The following is a 15,270-nucleotide window of genomic DNA, read 5'->3' on the forward strand; positions in this document are numbered from 1 at the left end:
TTTTTTTTTTTTTTTGTTCTCGGGGCATTAGATTACGTAATACTCAAATTAGCAATGCTGAATTTGCAAATAATTGCGGGCAGATTAAAACCAAATTGGTGTCAAGGCCGTTCTTTTATAAAGCAGAAAGCGTACAAAACTTTTCACAGGGATTCAATTGGGGAGGGGAAAGTTGGATGGCAAGCGGGCAGTTTCTTTACAAATTGCCGATGCATTGCTGACTGTTCAGCAAAGCTGTGGGCATACTGATCGCATAGGTTTGACTTAACGTTACTCTGTATGCACCATATCCAGTACATGTAGGTCACATGTACTGTCCTGGATTAGGATTAAAGTATCTGATCAGTTGTATGACAGCCATCAGCTGGCACGGCTGGTGGCTTTTTACTCAGATTATCTGCTGAATCAACTGACTGTCGTACATGTAGTTGTACAGTAATTTGTCACCTGCGGTAGCGAAATTCACAAACAAAAATTATGTTTTGCAGAGACATTTAAGTGAATAAGCGACACTCTGTTTGAAGAGATAGAAATACTTGAATATATGCGTTGTTCACAGTGTACATACTGCATGTAGTACAACAACCATGTTTAAGTTACTCAGGCATTACTTGTACACTACATGTATGCTACATGTTCGTTGCATGTTTGCTACATCTACACTACATGTACATCTCCAAATGCTTGAATCAACCATGCACATTACTGTAGGGCTGTAGATTTTGGTCAGTTTTAATATGAATCTGACTGCCCCTGTGTCTTTTGATCCTCAGACTGGTACAGGGCCTTCAGTGACCCAGGAGCCATTGAACAACGTGATACATGACAGTTAAAGTCTGACTCATGGGCTGCCCGGTTTCCTCCATCCATAATGTTGGCCGCTGTTGTATAAGTGAAATAGTATCAGTCATCCTGAAATCATTACGGTTTCATGTATGCATGAACTTGTATATAAGGAAAATGTCCTTGTAAACCAGTGTTAATCCACACATATCAACTTAAATGTGTAGCTTTAATAGGTAATTTTCAAGCAAAGCATATACAGTATCATATAATACGCAAAGTAACTTTGTTTTCTTCATTAGTTTATGTTTGTTTGTCATGATCAAATGGCAAAGTTGTTCAGTTGTTCCAAAGTGTATAGTACATGTGTAGCAGTATTAACTTAACTTTTATAGTCTGTAATAATGCCCCATTAGTTTTTGTAATGTAAGATACAGTACTGGTTTTAAGACTAACAGAATTTTTAAAACATTGTTGAACGTCCATGTCACTGGATTCCTCGCATATTTTGAGACAGACCAAATTTATAGCGACCAATAACCCTGAATTCTATCGGTAAATCTTGTTTTGTTTATTGTAGAGTTGAGTAAAAGGCTGATGGTATCCCAGGATTCTCAGCAGACAGAATACAGTGGTGGACATTCCATTGAACTAGACAACAAGGTCAAGGTCAGTCAGTACTTCTGTTTCACACGGATGTCTTTGTAATGCATGTACTTAGTACTTACGTACAAAATAAGATTTACAAGCATTTATATATTGTTTTTTGACATGTTCTTTGTGACAGTTGGATAATTTTGCATGACGAAACTACATCATAGAACAGACATTGACCATTTTAATGGAACAGCTGGGTCACATTCCTGAATTTGTACTTGAATTAGACAATTTTTCAGGAAGATGAAAAGGTCTGCTGCCAAAACCTCCCAAACCTCCACCTGTGCACATGTGAAAACTTACATATATTGCCAGTTTTTGCATCTGTCTCTTGCCAAGTTGATTGTAAGATTTTCATCTGTAACAAATCAGAATAAAATTGATTCTAGCTTTTTAGCTCAATAAGTCATCAATATGTGCTGCATGGATTGTGAAGTTCTGAACTGTTAGTTTTTCCACCACAGTCTGTGTTTGTCTTTGTCGTTCATTTTTTTTTTTTTTTGTCTCGGGACTCCAAAACGTTGTGATGAATCTCCTGACAAAAATGTAAAAAATTTGGTAATTTATTTGTCAGTGTTAGTGGGCTACTAATAGAGTGCTTTAAAACATCTGAAAATCATGTTTTACTGTGACAGTCAGACAGAGGTTCATTTGCATGTATTCTCTTTCACAAGACAACAAAAACAGTAGTAAATTACTTGTACGTTCCAACCTGTTTGAGTACATGCTGAAAATCATGGACTGTCTGTGGTACTACAGTACTAATGATCAAGCCGCTCTTGATGCCATGTACCGCTTCAGTGGCCCAATGGTTAAGTGAGAAGGTCTGTCAGCAACCTGTGGATGGTTGTGGGTTTCCCCTGGGCTCTGCACGGTTTCCACCCGCCATAATGCTGTCTGCCGTCGTATAAGTGAAATATTCTTGAGTACAGTGTAATACACCAATCAAATAAATAAATAAATCAAATACGAGAGACCAGGGATGAAACCTGGGTCAGGTCATATTTTTAAAAGTGGTAATTGTTGCAGCCTCATTTGCCACTCAGCTGTGAGATGTTAGAACAAGGAAACAGGAATGGGTCGCCCTTTGTTTGAGTATAGTGTGAGCGGGTCGGGCGTCATGTCTGGTGTGTTTGGTATGATACTTCAGTGATGGCAGACATAGTGTATCTACATGCACCTAATAACTCCTCGTTGTTGTAAGACTGAAAATTTGCTGAGTACTACGTTAAAACCAAAGCATACAAGCCTCTGCAGCCTTCTTTAGTACACCAGGATGACACAATGACCCAGGGATCTCCCACCAATGCAGTCACTGTGAGTTTAAGTTCTGTTCATGCTGGTTTCCTCTCCGGCCATACGTGGAAAGGTAAATCAGTCAATCGAACACCAATCAAATAAATCCATAAATACGTTCCTGTAGGCCAGGAATGACCACCAAACATCAAACATATTTGCCCTCTTGGAATGGAAGTATGCTTTATGCCAGTTTGTATGATACTGGATTCCAGGAATTGGAAGACAAACTCCAGGAGATGGAAACTGAGAAGAGTGAGATGTTGGTGGCTTACAGTGCTGTGCAGTCTGCTCAGGAACAGTCTATTCAACAATTCCAGGTGCGTCATGTCTGCTATGTCAGCTGTTCTTCAAGATGAGAATTACATGTACATGTAGTTTGTAGAATGTGCACCTATGGGATTGACAGTTTAAATTGAAGTTGTCGCATTAGACAGGTGGTGTAAAATCTGAAACTGATATCCTTTATTCGTGGTCCTGATGATTGATGGATGTGTTTTTTTATTCAACAATATACTCTACATGGACATATATGTCATACAGAGGTGTATAATATATTGGCAGGAATAAAGCTCTACAGACCTAGCTGTACCCTGTTTGGTGGGGGTTGGGTGGGGGGAGATTCCTTAAGAAAAACTGTTTTCAATATGCCACATATGTTTTTACAGGCCTTGGAGCAAGAGCTGTCCAATGTGAAACAGCAGAACTCAGATCTGGAAGCTGAGCTTTTAGCAGAAAAAAGGTCTAAAAAGGTAAGTAGACCTGTAAGATCTGTACATGTATTCAGACAGGCTGAGCTGTGGTATATGAACCAGTATAACTATTCTCTTGCATTTGACTGCTAATTTCATGGCTTTGTATTTTTTTATCTTTTTTGTGCTTTGCTTGGGATAGACTTTCAAGTTTATTTACTCGTATGTTTCTTTTGTTACATCTTTATATTGCATTCATATCTATTCAAAGGGTAAATACAGTCATGACAATCTAGATTTTCCAAATATTACAACATAGCTAGTCAAAATCAACTTTATGTAACATTCTTTTACCTGAAATTAATACAAAAACATTTCTGAAACTTTGGGGAAGACTTGCCTTAATAGAATTTACAGGTAGGCTAAATTTCCTACAGGGAACATTTCCTGCCTATAGGAATTCAGGTCCAAGCTGTTTAGTGTAGGAATCATTCTGTGTTAGTTTGCACACATGCATTGGCAAAATTACACAAAAGGATAATGGGCAATTAAATACAGCTTGCAGTTGAGTGGCTATTAGGCAGGTACTTTGACATCCTTGAAAGACTTCTCATGCTTGTGATCAGTTGAACTGCTGAATTTACCCTTTCTGTTTCAAATCTAACGTTCGTAAGGTTAACCCAATAGCTGTGTGTATATGTAATTGTATGTACCACCACTACTAATAATACCAACCCCATGACTGCCCCTGTTGACCCCCATGTGTTGAGATCTAGGTAGGTGTTTTCCCCCCCATGCTTATCTCTTATTAATAGGATTTGGAGGAACAGTGGGAGTGTATGAAGATCAAAGATGAAAGCCTGACTTCCACCTTACTTTGTCTGCAACAGGAAAACCAGGTGAGCAGCTGCCCGGGAAAATTGTCAAACCTTGTAATTAGGCCATTGCTGTGTGAACGTCCTGGTATGCTACCAGGTTGCAAGTGAAACTTTTACTGCTTTTAGGCTTGCTTAAGTCAGTAGGAAGCCAGGGAGTTTCCTTAAAATATTAGCAGGGCTTCAATGGCTGAGGTTGTTAGTGTGCCAGCACGGCGCAGAGGCCCGGGAATCGCTTACCTATGTTGGCTTCAGCTCATATTGGCTTCCCCTCTGACTGTACGTGGGAATGTCTACCAGCATCCTGCGGATTGTCGTGGGCACTGCCAGGTTTCCTCAGACCGTAATGCTGGCCACTGTCATATAAGTGAAATATCCCTGAGTATGGCATAAAACACCAGTCAAATAAAAAAATAAATCAAAATATAAACAAAAAATAAAAAGCACAGCAAATAAATAAATGAAGCATTGGACTCTTAAGAGAATATTACAATCCTCAACACTGGTGGCATTAGATCTGGGAATTCTTCTGCTTTCGTTGGCTTCAGTTACTTTTGTCATCATGTCATAACGTGGCTGTTTAGGTTTCCTCCATTCCTGTGGCAGATTACTGTGGCATAGAATGTAGTACATGTATTTGGTACGAGTCAGCACCCTGACCATATCAGTTCCATCTTCTGAGAAATTATGACTTGTATGGTGTTTTTGGCGACAGTTGTGCTCACTTACTGTAATTCTTCAATCTTTTTGCATGTTTGCAAGGTGTTTATTCAAGAATGTTTGGAAGGTGTTATTCTGCGTTGACTGATGAAGTAATACTGTCTGTGAAGCTCTGAAACTGGCCAATCCAACCAATATAGTTTTGTCTCCAAAATCAAATTAAAATTGTGCATAGATTGCACTGAAAGTTGCTCTTTCATATGCAAAAAGGTTTAGGAATTAAGGTAGTTCTGTCCTAGTACATTTTGTTGACTGATAAAATGGTTAATGGTTCTGTGGCTTATCAAGGTGTATGTTGCTTCTTTTAGTGTATGACATCATGTTGTTGCATGTCTGTTGTTTTTGCTCAGGATCTCCTGGAGCAGATCAAGCTGCTAAATGAGGCCAGAGATGAGATTATGGGCAAACTGAAGAGTTTACAGGACTCCCCAAATACTATAGCCACCTTGAAAGATGAACAGGCATCTTTGCTTGAAGATAAAAGCAAACTGGAGGCAGAAAAAACAGACATGCAAAACCTTCTCAGTGAGCAAAAGAAAACAATCGACGATCTAGAAAATCGGTTAAAGAGTGATCAGTCTGGTAAAGGTGGCGACCTCCAGAGCACGGAAGAGCTGAAGGCCTTGTGTGAAGACCTAAAAACCCAGAAGAATCAGCTGAATGAGACAGTTCAAGAGCTGTCAGTCCAAAAAATTACTTTAGAAGAAAATGCGAAAGCTATGTCGGTAGAACTTGAAAAGAACAAAATCGCTTTGAAAACTGTGAAGTCAGACTTGGATTTTGTTGTGGAGGAGCTGCAGCAAGCCAAGGAGTGTCTTGCTGCAGAAAAACAAAGATGCCAGAACTTGGAAGTTAAACGGGACGAAAGTGTTACAAAAATCCAGGAACTGGAGCAGGCGCTAGCAGCGTTGCAGCTCAGTTACGAACACATCAGGTCTAATCAGAGCAGTAGTGGTTCACTGAAGGAAGAGTTTCAACACGTTTTGGAAGAGAAGGAAACCTTGCAGTTTGAGAAGAATGAGCTGAGGGAGGACAAGGAAATGCTCGTCCATGAATTGGCTTCTGTCAAGGAGCAGATGGAGGAGTGGGACGGACTGATGCAGATGCTAAAGACTGACAAGGAGCACGCTATGGCAGAATTAGAGCAAAGCCGCAAAGAAACTGACATCCTGGTGACAAGCCTCAGAGAGGTTGTGGTGGACCCAGAGCAGCAGCAGGAAGAGGAGAGGCTGGCAGAGGTCCAGAGATTGCAGGAATTAGGGAGGACTGACAGCATCTCTTCTGATGTTTTCATCGAGGAGGAAGAGGAAGAAAGAACAATGTTGGTGGAGATTCGGAGAGTGCGTCGACTCACTGAGATCCTGGTGAAAGAAAACACTCGCTTACAAAAACAGCTTAATGATGCGTATTCCTCAAAAGGGGACAGTCTAATTGAAGTGCAGAGTCTGAAACGGGAGTACCAGCAGGTCATTGTGGAGAAAGAGAACATTGAGCGTGAGAAGGAATCTTTGGCTGTCGTGTTGCAGTTGGCGCAGGAACAAGAGAAAGATCTTACAGAAGAGACTGCTACTCTGAAGACAGAGGTGGACAAGCTTGAAGCGGAGAATCAGACTCTGGCCAGAAAGCTGTCTAATCTCGGAGACATCAGTGAAATCGAAGCCATGAAGACAGAACTTAAGGAAGGTGCTGCTAAACTTCAAGAGCTAGAGTCAACATCAAAAGCATTAGCTGAAAGAGCTGAAGTGGCGGAGAAGGAAAAGAAAAATCTGGAATCTGCTGTTAAAGAGAGGCAACAGTACGCGGAAGAACTAGAAGAAAAGGTCATGGAGTTGTCAAATAATCTGTCTAAGATGAGAAAACAGTTTGAGCGTGTGCAAGGTGAGAAGGATTCAATGAAGGAAACTGAAGAGTCCCTTGCATCCGAGATGGGTGGTAAGCTGAAAGGTCTGGATGAGAGAGTTGATGATTTGGAAGCTCAGAAAGTCCACTTGACTGAGGAACTGGACAGGCTGAGGGACACTCTGCAGAGCCGTGAGACAGAGAAAAAGGAGGTTTTGACAGAAAATGTTAAGATTGTTCAGGATCTATCGTCTTTACAGGCAGAAAAAGAAATCCTGACAGAAGAGTTAGAAAAGTTGCGAAAATCGCATGTTGAACTGGAGGAAGTTATCAAAAGGCTTCATGACAGGGTTGAATCTGTGACCAAAGAAAACCAGGAGCTGAAAGTCACTTTGGACAGAGAAACCTCCGAAAAATCGAAAGATTCTGAAGAATTAGATGTTCTCCAGCAGAAGTTTAATGAACTTTCTGAAGAATTTGAAACCAGAGCTACTGAAGTTCAGGAGTTGAAGCATGAGCTGTTGGCTAAATCAAGTAGTGTTGATGACTTGGGTGAGAAATTGGAGACTGCTCAAAACCAGATTGATAGCTTGTCTGCCAAGGAAAAGCAGCTGCTTGAAGTTATTGAAGAGAAGGAAAAGTATGAGGTTGAACTGAATGAGAAAGTGAATTTAAGTGATTCTCTTGAGAAGGAAGTACAAGACTTGAGACAGCAAAATGAAACTTTGACTTGTACTGTCGGACAGAAAGACTTACAACTTCAGGAAATCCAGGAGAACTTAAAGGCATTAACAGTGAATTTTGATAAACATCAAGCTGACCTCAGAGAAATGGAAGAAGAGAAGAATGATCTGAAATCTAGGCTAAGGACTGCACAGGAAGAATTGTCTTCCACTTCGTCTGAGAGAAATCATTTAAAAGCTGCCTTGGACACGTTGAAACAAGGTGAAAATAGTACTGAGGCAGAGTTAGCAGAGCTTAAAGGATTAGTGGAACAACTGAAACTTGACAAGGATAATACTCATGAAGATTGTCAGTCAAAGCAACAGGAAATTGACAGCTTAACAAATATTGAGAAAGAACTCACACAGAGAATACAAAAAATAGAAACAGAAAAGGAATCTCTGGCTCTGAAATTGTCAGACGTGGAGGCAAGGATGTCTGAGAAAGATGCTGAGATATCTGAAAAAGATGCTGAAATTACTGCCTTGGGAAAAATGAAGGCGTCTCTGGAAGCTCAAATAGAAAGTCAGAAACATGAAGCAAGTGAAATCTTAAACCAGGATGCAGCAGTAAAAGTTCAACTTCATGATCTAGAGAGTGTCAATAGTGCCTATAGTGAAGAAGTGAAAACCCTGAGAGTAGCCCTTGATTCTTCTGAAGAACAAATGGCTGCCATTGAAAAAGAAAAATTAGAAATTACAGAAAATCTCCACAAAGTGAAAGGAGAAAAGGAGAAAGTTTTAGAAGAGCTCAGAAGTATTCAAAAGCAGTTGTCTTCATCAGAAGAGCTGGTCAGAAGTTTAGAGACAGGGAAATCTGCTCTGGAGGAAAGCTTACTCCAGATACAGTCCAGGGAAACTTCTTTGCTTGTAGAGAAAGAGGAATTATTGAAAACAGTTTCAGAACAAGACGGGACAATTTCTCAGATTGAAATGGAAAAGTGTGCAATTCAGGAGAAGCTGGCTTCTGTCGAAGATGAATTTTCTCAACTCCAAGTCCACTTCTCGGATGTGGAAGCTCAGAATGATAAATTGTCCAGTCTATGCCAAGTTGACGAGGTTAAGGAGAAGGAAATGGAGGCCGAGATGGCAGCATTGACAAGCAGCTGTGATGTCTCCCTCAACAAATTGAAACTGGTACAGCAGCTGCTGTGGGACTTGCACACACTGTTGGTGAAAGAAGACTCGGGGACTTTTACGCCCAAGGGGTTGTGTTCATGTGATGACGCTGAATCTGTGATAGAGGAATGGAGGATGGAACTGGAAGACCTTGTCCGAAGTCTTCATGACAGATACGTCACCTTAACAGAGAGCGTGGAGAGCTTCAAGAGTGAGAAGGCAGAATTAACCACAAAGCTCAGTGACCTGCAATTGACTGTGGAGGAGAAACTGAAAACAGACATTGAGGTAAGTCTTAAAAAATGGTTAGGATTCATCTTCTGTTTCTTGTACCTACATATACATCTACGTGCATTTAGCACTGTAGCCTTTACTGGCTGCAGATGATAGTGTTTTGGCGTATACTTGAGATACTGTCTTTCACTTTAAGTTTAGCATTTTTCAAGTGACACATTTTGATTGATTCATCCACAATTTACATGTTTTAGGGCCACTTTAGAGTTTATAGTGAAGTTAAACTGAGTTCTTAGCAGAAAACCCCAAGCATTGGCACTAAAAGTATTAAAGTATAATTTTAAAGGTGGGTGGTTAATGCTGGGCTTTTTCTGCACCCATTAAACTAAAAGCGCTGATGTAAGCGAAAAATTCTTGAGTATGACATCAGGCAACAATCAGATAAATAATAAAATAAATTTGTGCAAAAGAAATCAGTTTTAAATCTTACAGGCATAAATATTTAATACATGTAATATAAAACCTTAGATTATAATATAAATTATTTAGGCTATCATGGATTTCACCTAATCTGTTTTTGATGAAGCGTGCAAAGAGAAATAGACTCACTTTCACCTTGTTAATTGTTAAATTGTTAAATAACTAAAGTGGTTGACATGGAACAGTACCTATATCCACATGATCTGCCTTTAAAGTGGTACTTCAGTCCTGAGTGATACCAGATGGAAATATTAAAATGATATGAAGGATAAACCATGAAACAGAGAAACAATGAATAACACCATTTCCCCCCTATAGGTGAAGGGTTCACAAAAAACAAAATATTCGGCAGTTTCCATAAAACTGTCCCGATGTAACGAGATAATATTCCTCATGTGATGATCAGTGAGGCAGATGTGACGTGGAGTAAACATGTATAAGCAGTTATGCTAGTATGATGTCATGGCTATACATCAGTGATGGGTGACACCAAAGTCTTTTTGCCTGACGTCTGACAAGGCAAAATTGGAAACAACAAAAAACTTCCATTTCCATGTTATCCTTCGAAAGTAACAACAGCAGTTTTATTACAATGCATTTTTTTTTTTTTTTGACAATTTAGGAAAGCAATTCAGACTATCTCGATCCTGATTATTTAACTCGGCTTTTAAGATATGTAATGGTCTTGACAATGGAGTAGCTCTTAAAGTGATGCAGGAATCCATGCAAACTATTCTCTGAATCTTTGTGTCTTTAGTCTTTTAAATCTGGGTTTCTTCTCTTTGTCTTATCACCTAGGATTCTAGTGCTAAGACAGATGAGGTGAAGGTTCTGCAGAAACAACTCAAGGAGAAAGAAGACTTGTGCAATAAACTAAAGGCATTGGCTGTGAAAGGCAAGAAAGAGGTGGCAGAAAACAAGATTAAGGTGAGGTTAAAGCTATGTTGACATTGTAGTGGGGACCCGTTAAACGCCCAACAGCAGGACTTTGTCGCCGTTTTATTGACGGCCCAGTATCACAAAGTGGCTTTTTTGTTGTTTTAGGTTTGCCATTATTGCACATGTACAAAATCTTTGTGAAACTGCGCCCATATTAAAGACAGAAGTGTATTACAGTACATTTAGATCTGAAACTGATATATTATAACATTTCTGATGTTGGATTTAATACAACATTTTTGACGTAATAATGGCACAACGTCCTGCTTGTGTATACTAGCACCACCTGCCGGGGTTATAAAATATACTGCACCAACAATTGTAAAGAGGCTTTCTAGAGTTACATGTCCGTAAGATTTTATATTGTGGTAGGAATTTGCCCAGCAATGTTTTAGACCTATACCCAAATTCTTTTTAGTTTTGGGACAGATATTAGTAGCTCTGAAAGCAGAGCACTGCCTTTCCTTCCAGGCTTTTTTGAAAAGTGAAGATGTGAGTATGTCATTCAATAGATGGTTTGACCAAGTGAGAAAAACAAAAAGCGAAGTACTTCTGCTACAACTGCATGTACACTGGCTAAAAAAAGGAAACCAGGTGTTCCAATAATTAGAAGAAATAGGGTGAGGTTATTTTCATTTCAGGATTTATGACCTATATATTTAAGAGCGTGAGGGTATGAAAAAAAATATATAGCCAGTGTTAAAGTAAAAGAATGCTAAAATATGAAGTAAGGTTCATCATACAGACAACTGAAAACTGTGCGTAACAATACTTTTTTTTTTATGTTTTGAAGAGTGTTGAAGGGTATTGAAGTATTTGAATACTATGGTGGGCTTTATGAGCCATACTGACAGTATCAAGGAATTCTGACGTCGCATGTTCGTCATGTTCACAGTTGGAAGGAATTTTTAGGAATCTTTTATCAGTAATCTTTTACCTTTGGGGAAAAAGGGACATTTCAGCATTCAGTGCCATGATTAGAGCTGGAAAAACCTCCAGTGATGTCAGAGTTCCTAAACTCCAATAGTATGGTCCATAAAGCCCACCTTAAAATTCAAATGTTTGCACGCCTCTCTTCACAAAAATCTAAAAAAAATAAATGAAATTATATTTATGCATATTTTAAGTGGTCTATTAGCAGTGATACCTACTTTGTTTTTTTTGAGATCTTTTCCTTTAAGAATTTACAGTTATATGTAGATCATGACATGATTTTATGTACATTGTTTAAAAGTCAAATTTGCTGTAACTTATAATTACCGCATATAATTATTAAAGCTAACCTCTGTTCCATATACCTTTATGATACGTACTTGTACACATATACGTGTGATGTAGACTGCATGTGGGCGTCTGGAGTTTTCTCTGGTCTGCTGGAGTATTTAGTGCATTTTACTTTACTGTATACTGTCTGCAACTTGACCTGACTAACTACTAATAGACTGTACATATCCAATTTGTGTTGACATCTCCGGAGATATGTGTACCATACTTGCATATGGGCTACTTTAATTTTCACTTATTCCAACTGCTACATGTAATTTGAAATTAATGTATGCCCCTTTTGTGGTAAAGAAAGTTTTGTGTAAATAAAGAGCAAACTCGTTTCAATTTGTTTTACAAAACATGTGGTGTGTACAAACATTCGTATTATGTAATAGAGAGAGGGAACTTATTATTATTTTTTTTTTTTTTGATTGGTGTTTTACGCCGTACTCAAGAATATTTCACTTATACGACGGCGGCCAGCATTATGGTAGGCGGAAACCGGGCAGAGCCTGGGGGAAACCCACGACCATCCGCAGGTTGCTGGCAGACCTTCTCACGTACGGCCGGAGAGGAAGCCAGCATGAGCTGGACTTGAACTCACAGCGACCGCATTGGTGAGAGTCTCCTGGGTCATTACGCTGCGCTAGCGCGCTAACCGACTGGGCCACGGAGGCCCCTGGGAACTTATTAAGGTGGTAAGCATGCTAATGCAGCACAGTGACCCAGGAGCCTCTCACCAGTGCAGTGGCTGAGTGTGCATCCAGCTCATGCTGGCTTCCTCTCAGTCCATATGTGGGAAGGTCTGTCAACAACTTGCAGATGGTCTTGGAATCTGCCCCATTTCCTCGCGCCATAATGCGGCCGTTGCCTTATAAGTGAAATATTTTTGAGTACTGCATAAAACACCAGTTGAATAAATAATGAAAAAAATCAGTGGAACGCTTAAGAATCTGGTGTAATGAGTTGCTTTGTACACAGTGGTGAGGTTTTATATTTTATAGAGTACATACATTCTTAGTACCAGTGGTGAAGCGTGTTTAGACTTCCTAATTTCAAAGGAACCTATCTATCTGTAATTGATGAATGAAAGCAATTTATGGTATTAACATGTTGAACTCGTTATTTGGAGCTTGTTGATATGTAAATGTGTGATAGCACAAATGTTCATAATACACCTCCACAGATTGAGACATTAACCAAAGAGAAGGAGGAGCTGGAATCCAAGTTTGATCGGCTACAACGGGAAAGGGAGAAGGTCAGCAGTGAGCAATTGACAGAGCAAGAAGGAAAGTGTCAGGTAAGCGGTAGGGTTGAATATTGTATTTAACTTTCAACCTTTTCAACTACGAAAGCACTTTTTTCAGTGGAATTTACGCATACAATGATTATGAAAATGAGGCTAAAATTGATTCGCTTGTATCATTAAATATGCAAGCTTCTTAAATCATAAAGGCAGATTATTTCTCTACACCCCATAGTTCAATCTGAAAGCTTCAAAATGTTGGTTGCAGTGATGTTTGAAAAGGTTGAAGAATTAGTACATGTGTGTGACTGGTCCCGTTTATACTTACTTTCAGCGCTGACCAATCCACCTATATGAAGTGGAAATCTGTAGGAAAAGCTTGTCAGTAACATGCTGCATTTCAGTGGTTTATCCCTGCTGCTCTTTTCTCCTCCATCAATATGAAAAATGGCCAGCATTGCGTTAGATGAAAAGTTTTTGAGAATACAGCACCAAGAAATGCATATTTTTAAATAATATCAGTGGGAAAGATTGTAATTGGCCAAAGGTAGATGGTTTCCTCCACTGAAAATATTGACTGTCATTGCATCAGTGAAAAATATATGATTAGGTTGTTAAAGCACCAATGCGGTTGCTGTGAATTCAAGTCCATCTCATGCTGGCTTCCTCTCCGGCCGTATGTGGGAAGGTCTGCCAGCAACCTGCAGATGGTTGTGGGTTTCCCCCGGGCTCTGCCCGGTTTCCTCCCACCATAATGCTGGCCGCCATCGTATAAGTGAAATTTTTTTGAGTACGGCGTAAAACACCAATCAAATAAATAAATAGGTTGTTAAAGAATCAGTAAATTCAATGAATTTCAGACACTACAGGCAGAGTGTAATCGATTGCAAGAGCTCATGAAGGCAGAGCGTCTGGCGAAGGTACATGGGGAGGAGGAGTTACAGAGTGTTGTTAAAGAGCTGGTTCAGGTGCGAGAGCGCAGTGCCGAGTTTGAGACGGAGATGGGAACCCTCAGGCGACAAGTGGAGTCACTGGCCAATGAGAGACAGGTAACGGTCTTGTCTGGTCAGCAGCAAATAAGTGGTATGACCAGCGCTGTGATCATCGCTGGATGTGTCTGTATAATGGCAGTCTGTGTGGCAGTGTGTATGAGGTTCTGCTGGGCAGAATAATGAAGACATCAAGTGTCTAAACTCAAAGCTAACTCTGAAAAAAAAAAATTCCCCTTCACAAAAACACTATGAATTGTCGGTATTAGTATTCACACAAAAAAAGGACAAAAAAAAAAAAACATCCAACACCCCCCTGTCCTAAGGTAATTGACTGATCAACGGCCAGGTTAAAGCATAGGCTCTCCAGTGAAAAGTAGCCCCCAACTGCGTGTACTGCGCAATCTTGACACGTTTCTGTTAACAAATGTCATTCATCTGAGATGAGAATGTAGCTGATTATCTTTAACCTATCGGGGATGCAATAAAAACACGCCAACGAGGTACACCATGTTCATGATGTTTGAAACTCTATACCACAGCTCTAGAAAATGGAGAATTTGTAGGTATTAGAAGGTAACGGATACATGTAGTTGATTGTCCTAAACCACAAAATCTGTACAGGTACTTGTAGTTGATTGTCCGAAACCACAAAATCTGTGCATGTACTTGTAGTTGATTGTCCTTAACCACAAAATCTGTACAGGTACTTGTAGGTGATTGTCCTAAACCACAAAATCTGTACACGTACATGTAGGTGATTGTCCTAAACCACAAAATCTGTACACGTACATATAGATGATTGACCTAAACCACAAAATCTGTACAGGTACTTGTAGGTGAATGTCCTAAACCACAAAATCTGTACAGGTACATGTAGGTGATTGTCCTAAACCACAAAATCTGTACAGGTACATGTAGGTGATTGTCCTAAACAACAAAATCTGTACACGTACATGTAGGTGATTGTCCTAAACCACAAAATCTGTACAAGTACATGTAGGTGATTGTCCTAAACCACAAAATCTGTACAGGTACATGTAGGTGATTGTCCTAAACTACAAAATCTGTACAGGTACATGTAGGTGATTGTCTTCAACCACAAAATCTGTACAAGTACATGTAGGTGATTGTCCTAAACCACAAAATCTGTACAGGTACATGTAGGTGATTGTCCTAAACCACAAAATCTGTACAGGTACATGTAGGCGATTGTCCTAAACCACAAAATCTGTACAGGTACATGTAGGTGAGTGTCCTAAACCACAAAATCTGTACAGGTACGTGTAGGTGATTGTCCTAAACCACAAAATCTGTACAGGTACATGTAGGTGATTGTCCTAAACCACAAAATGTGTACAGATACTTGTAGGTGATTGTCCTAAACCACAAAATCTGTAGAGGTACATCTAG

General features: G+C 39.7%; 1 protein-coding gene across 1 annotated transcript in view; it reads left to right on the forward strand.

Moving 5' to 3' along the window:
- The first annotated feature begins 1,365 nt into the window (after positions 1 to 1,365).
- Positions 1,366 to 15,270, forward strand: part of LOC135479284 (GRIP and coiled-coil domain-containing protein 2-like) — a 49,554-nt gene continuing 35,649 nt past the window's right edge. Inside the window, exons 1-8 of the mRNA XM_064759104.1 lie at positions 1,366 to 1,452; positions 2,952 to 3,056; positions 3,405 to 3,488; positions 4,244 to 4,327; positions 5,374 to 8,991; positions 10,216 to 10,344; positions 12,809 to 12,922; positions 13,729 to 13,917. Coding sequence (XP_064615174.1) covers positions 1,381 to 1,452; positions 2,952 to 3,056; positions 3,405 to 3,488; positions 4,244 to 4,327; positions 5,374 to 8,991; positions 10,216 to 10,344; positions 12,809 to 12,922; positions 13,729 to 13,917 — 4,395 coding nt within the window. The 5' untranslated portion in view covers positions 1,366 to 1,380. The remainder of the gene's footprint in view (positions 1,453 to 2,951; positions 3,057 to 3,404; positions 3,489 to 4,243; positions 4,328 to 5,373; positions 8,992 to 10,215; positions 10,345 to 12,808; positions 12,923 to 13,728; positions 13,918 to 15,270) is intronic.

This window comes from Liolophura sinensis, chromosome 12 (assembly GCF_032854445.1).
Source record: "Liolophura sinensis isolate JHLJ2023 chromosome 12, CUHK_Ljap_v2, whole genome shotgun sequence".
NCBI lineage: Eukaryota > Metazoa > Mollusca > Polyplacophora > Chitonida > Chitonidae > Liolophura > Liolophura sinensis.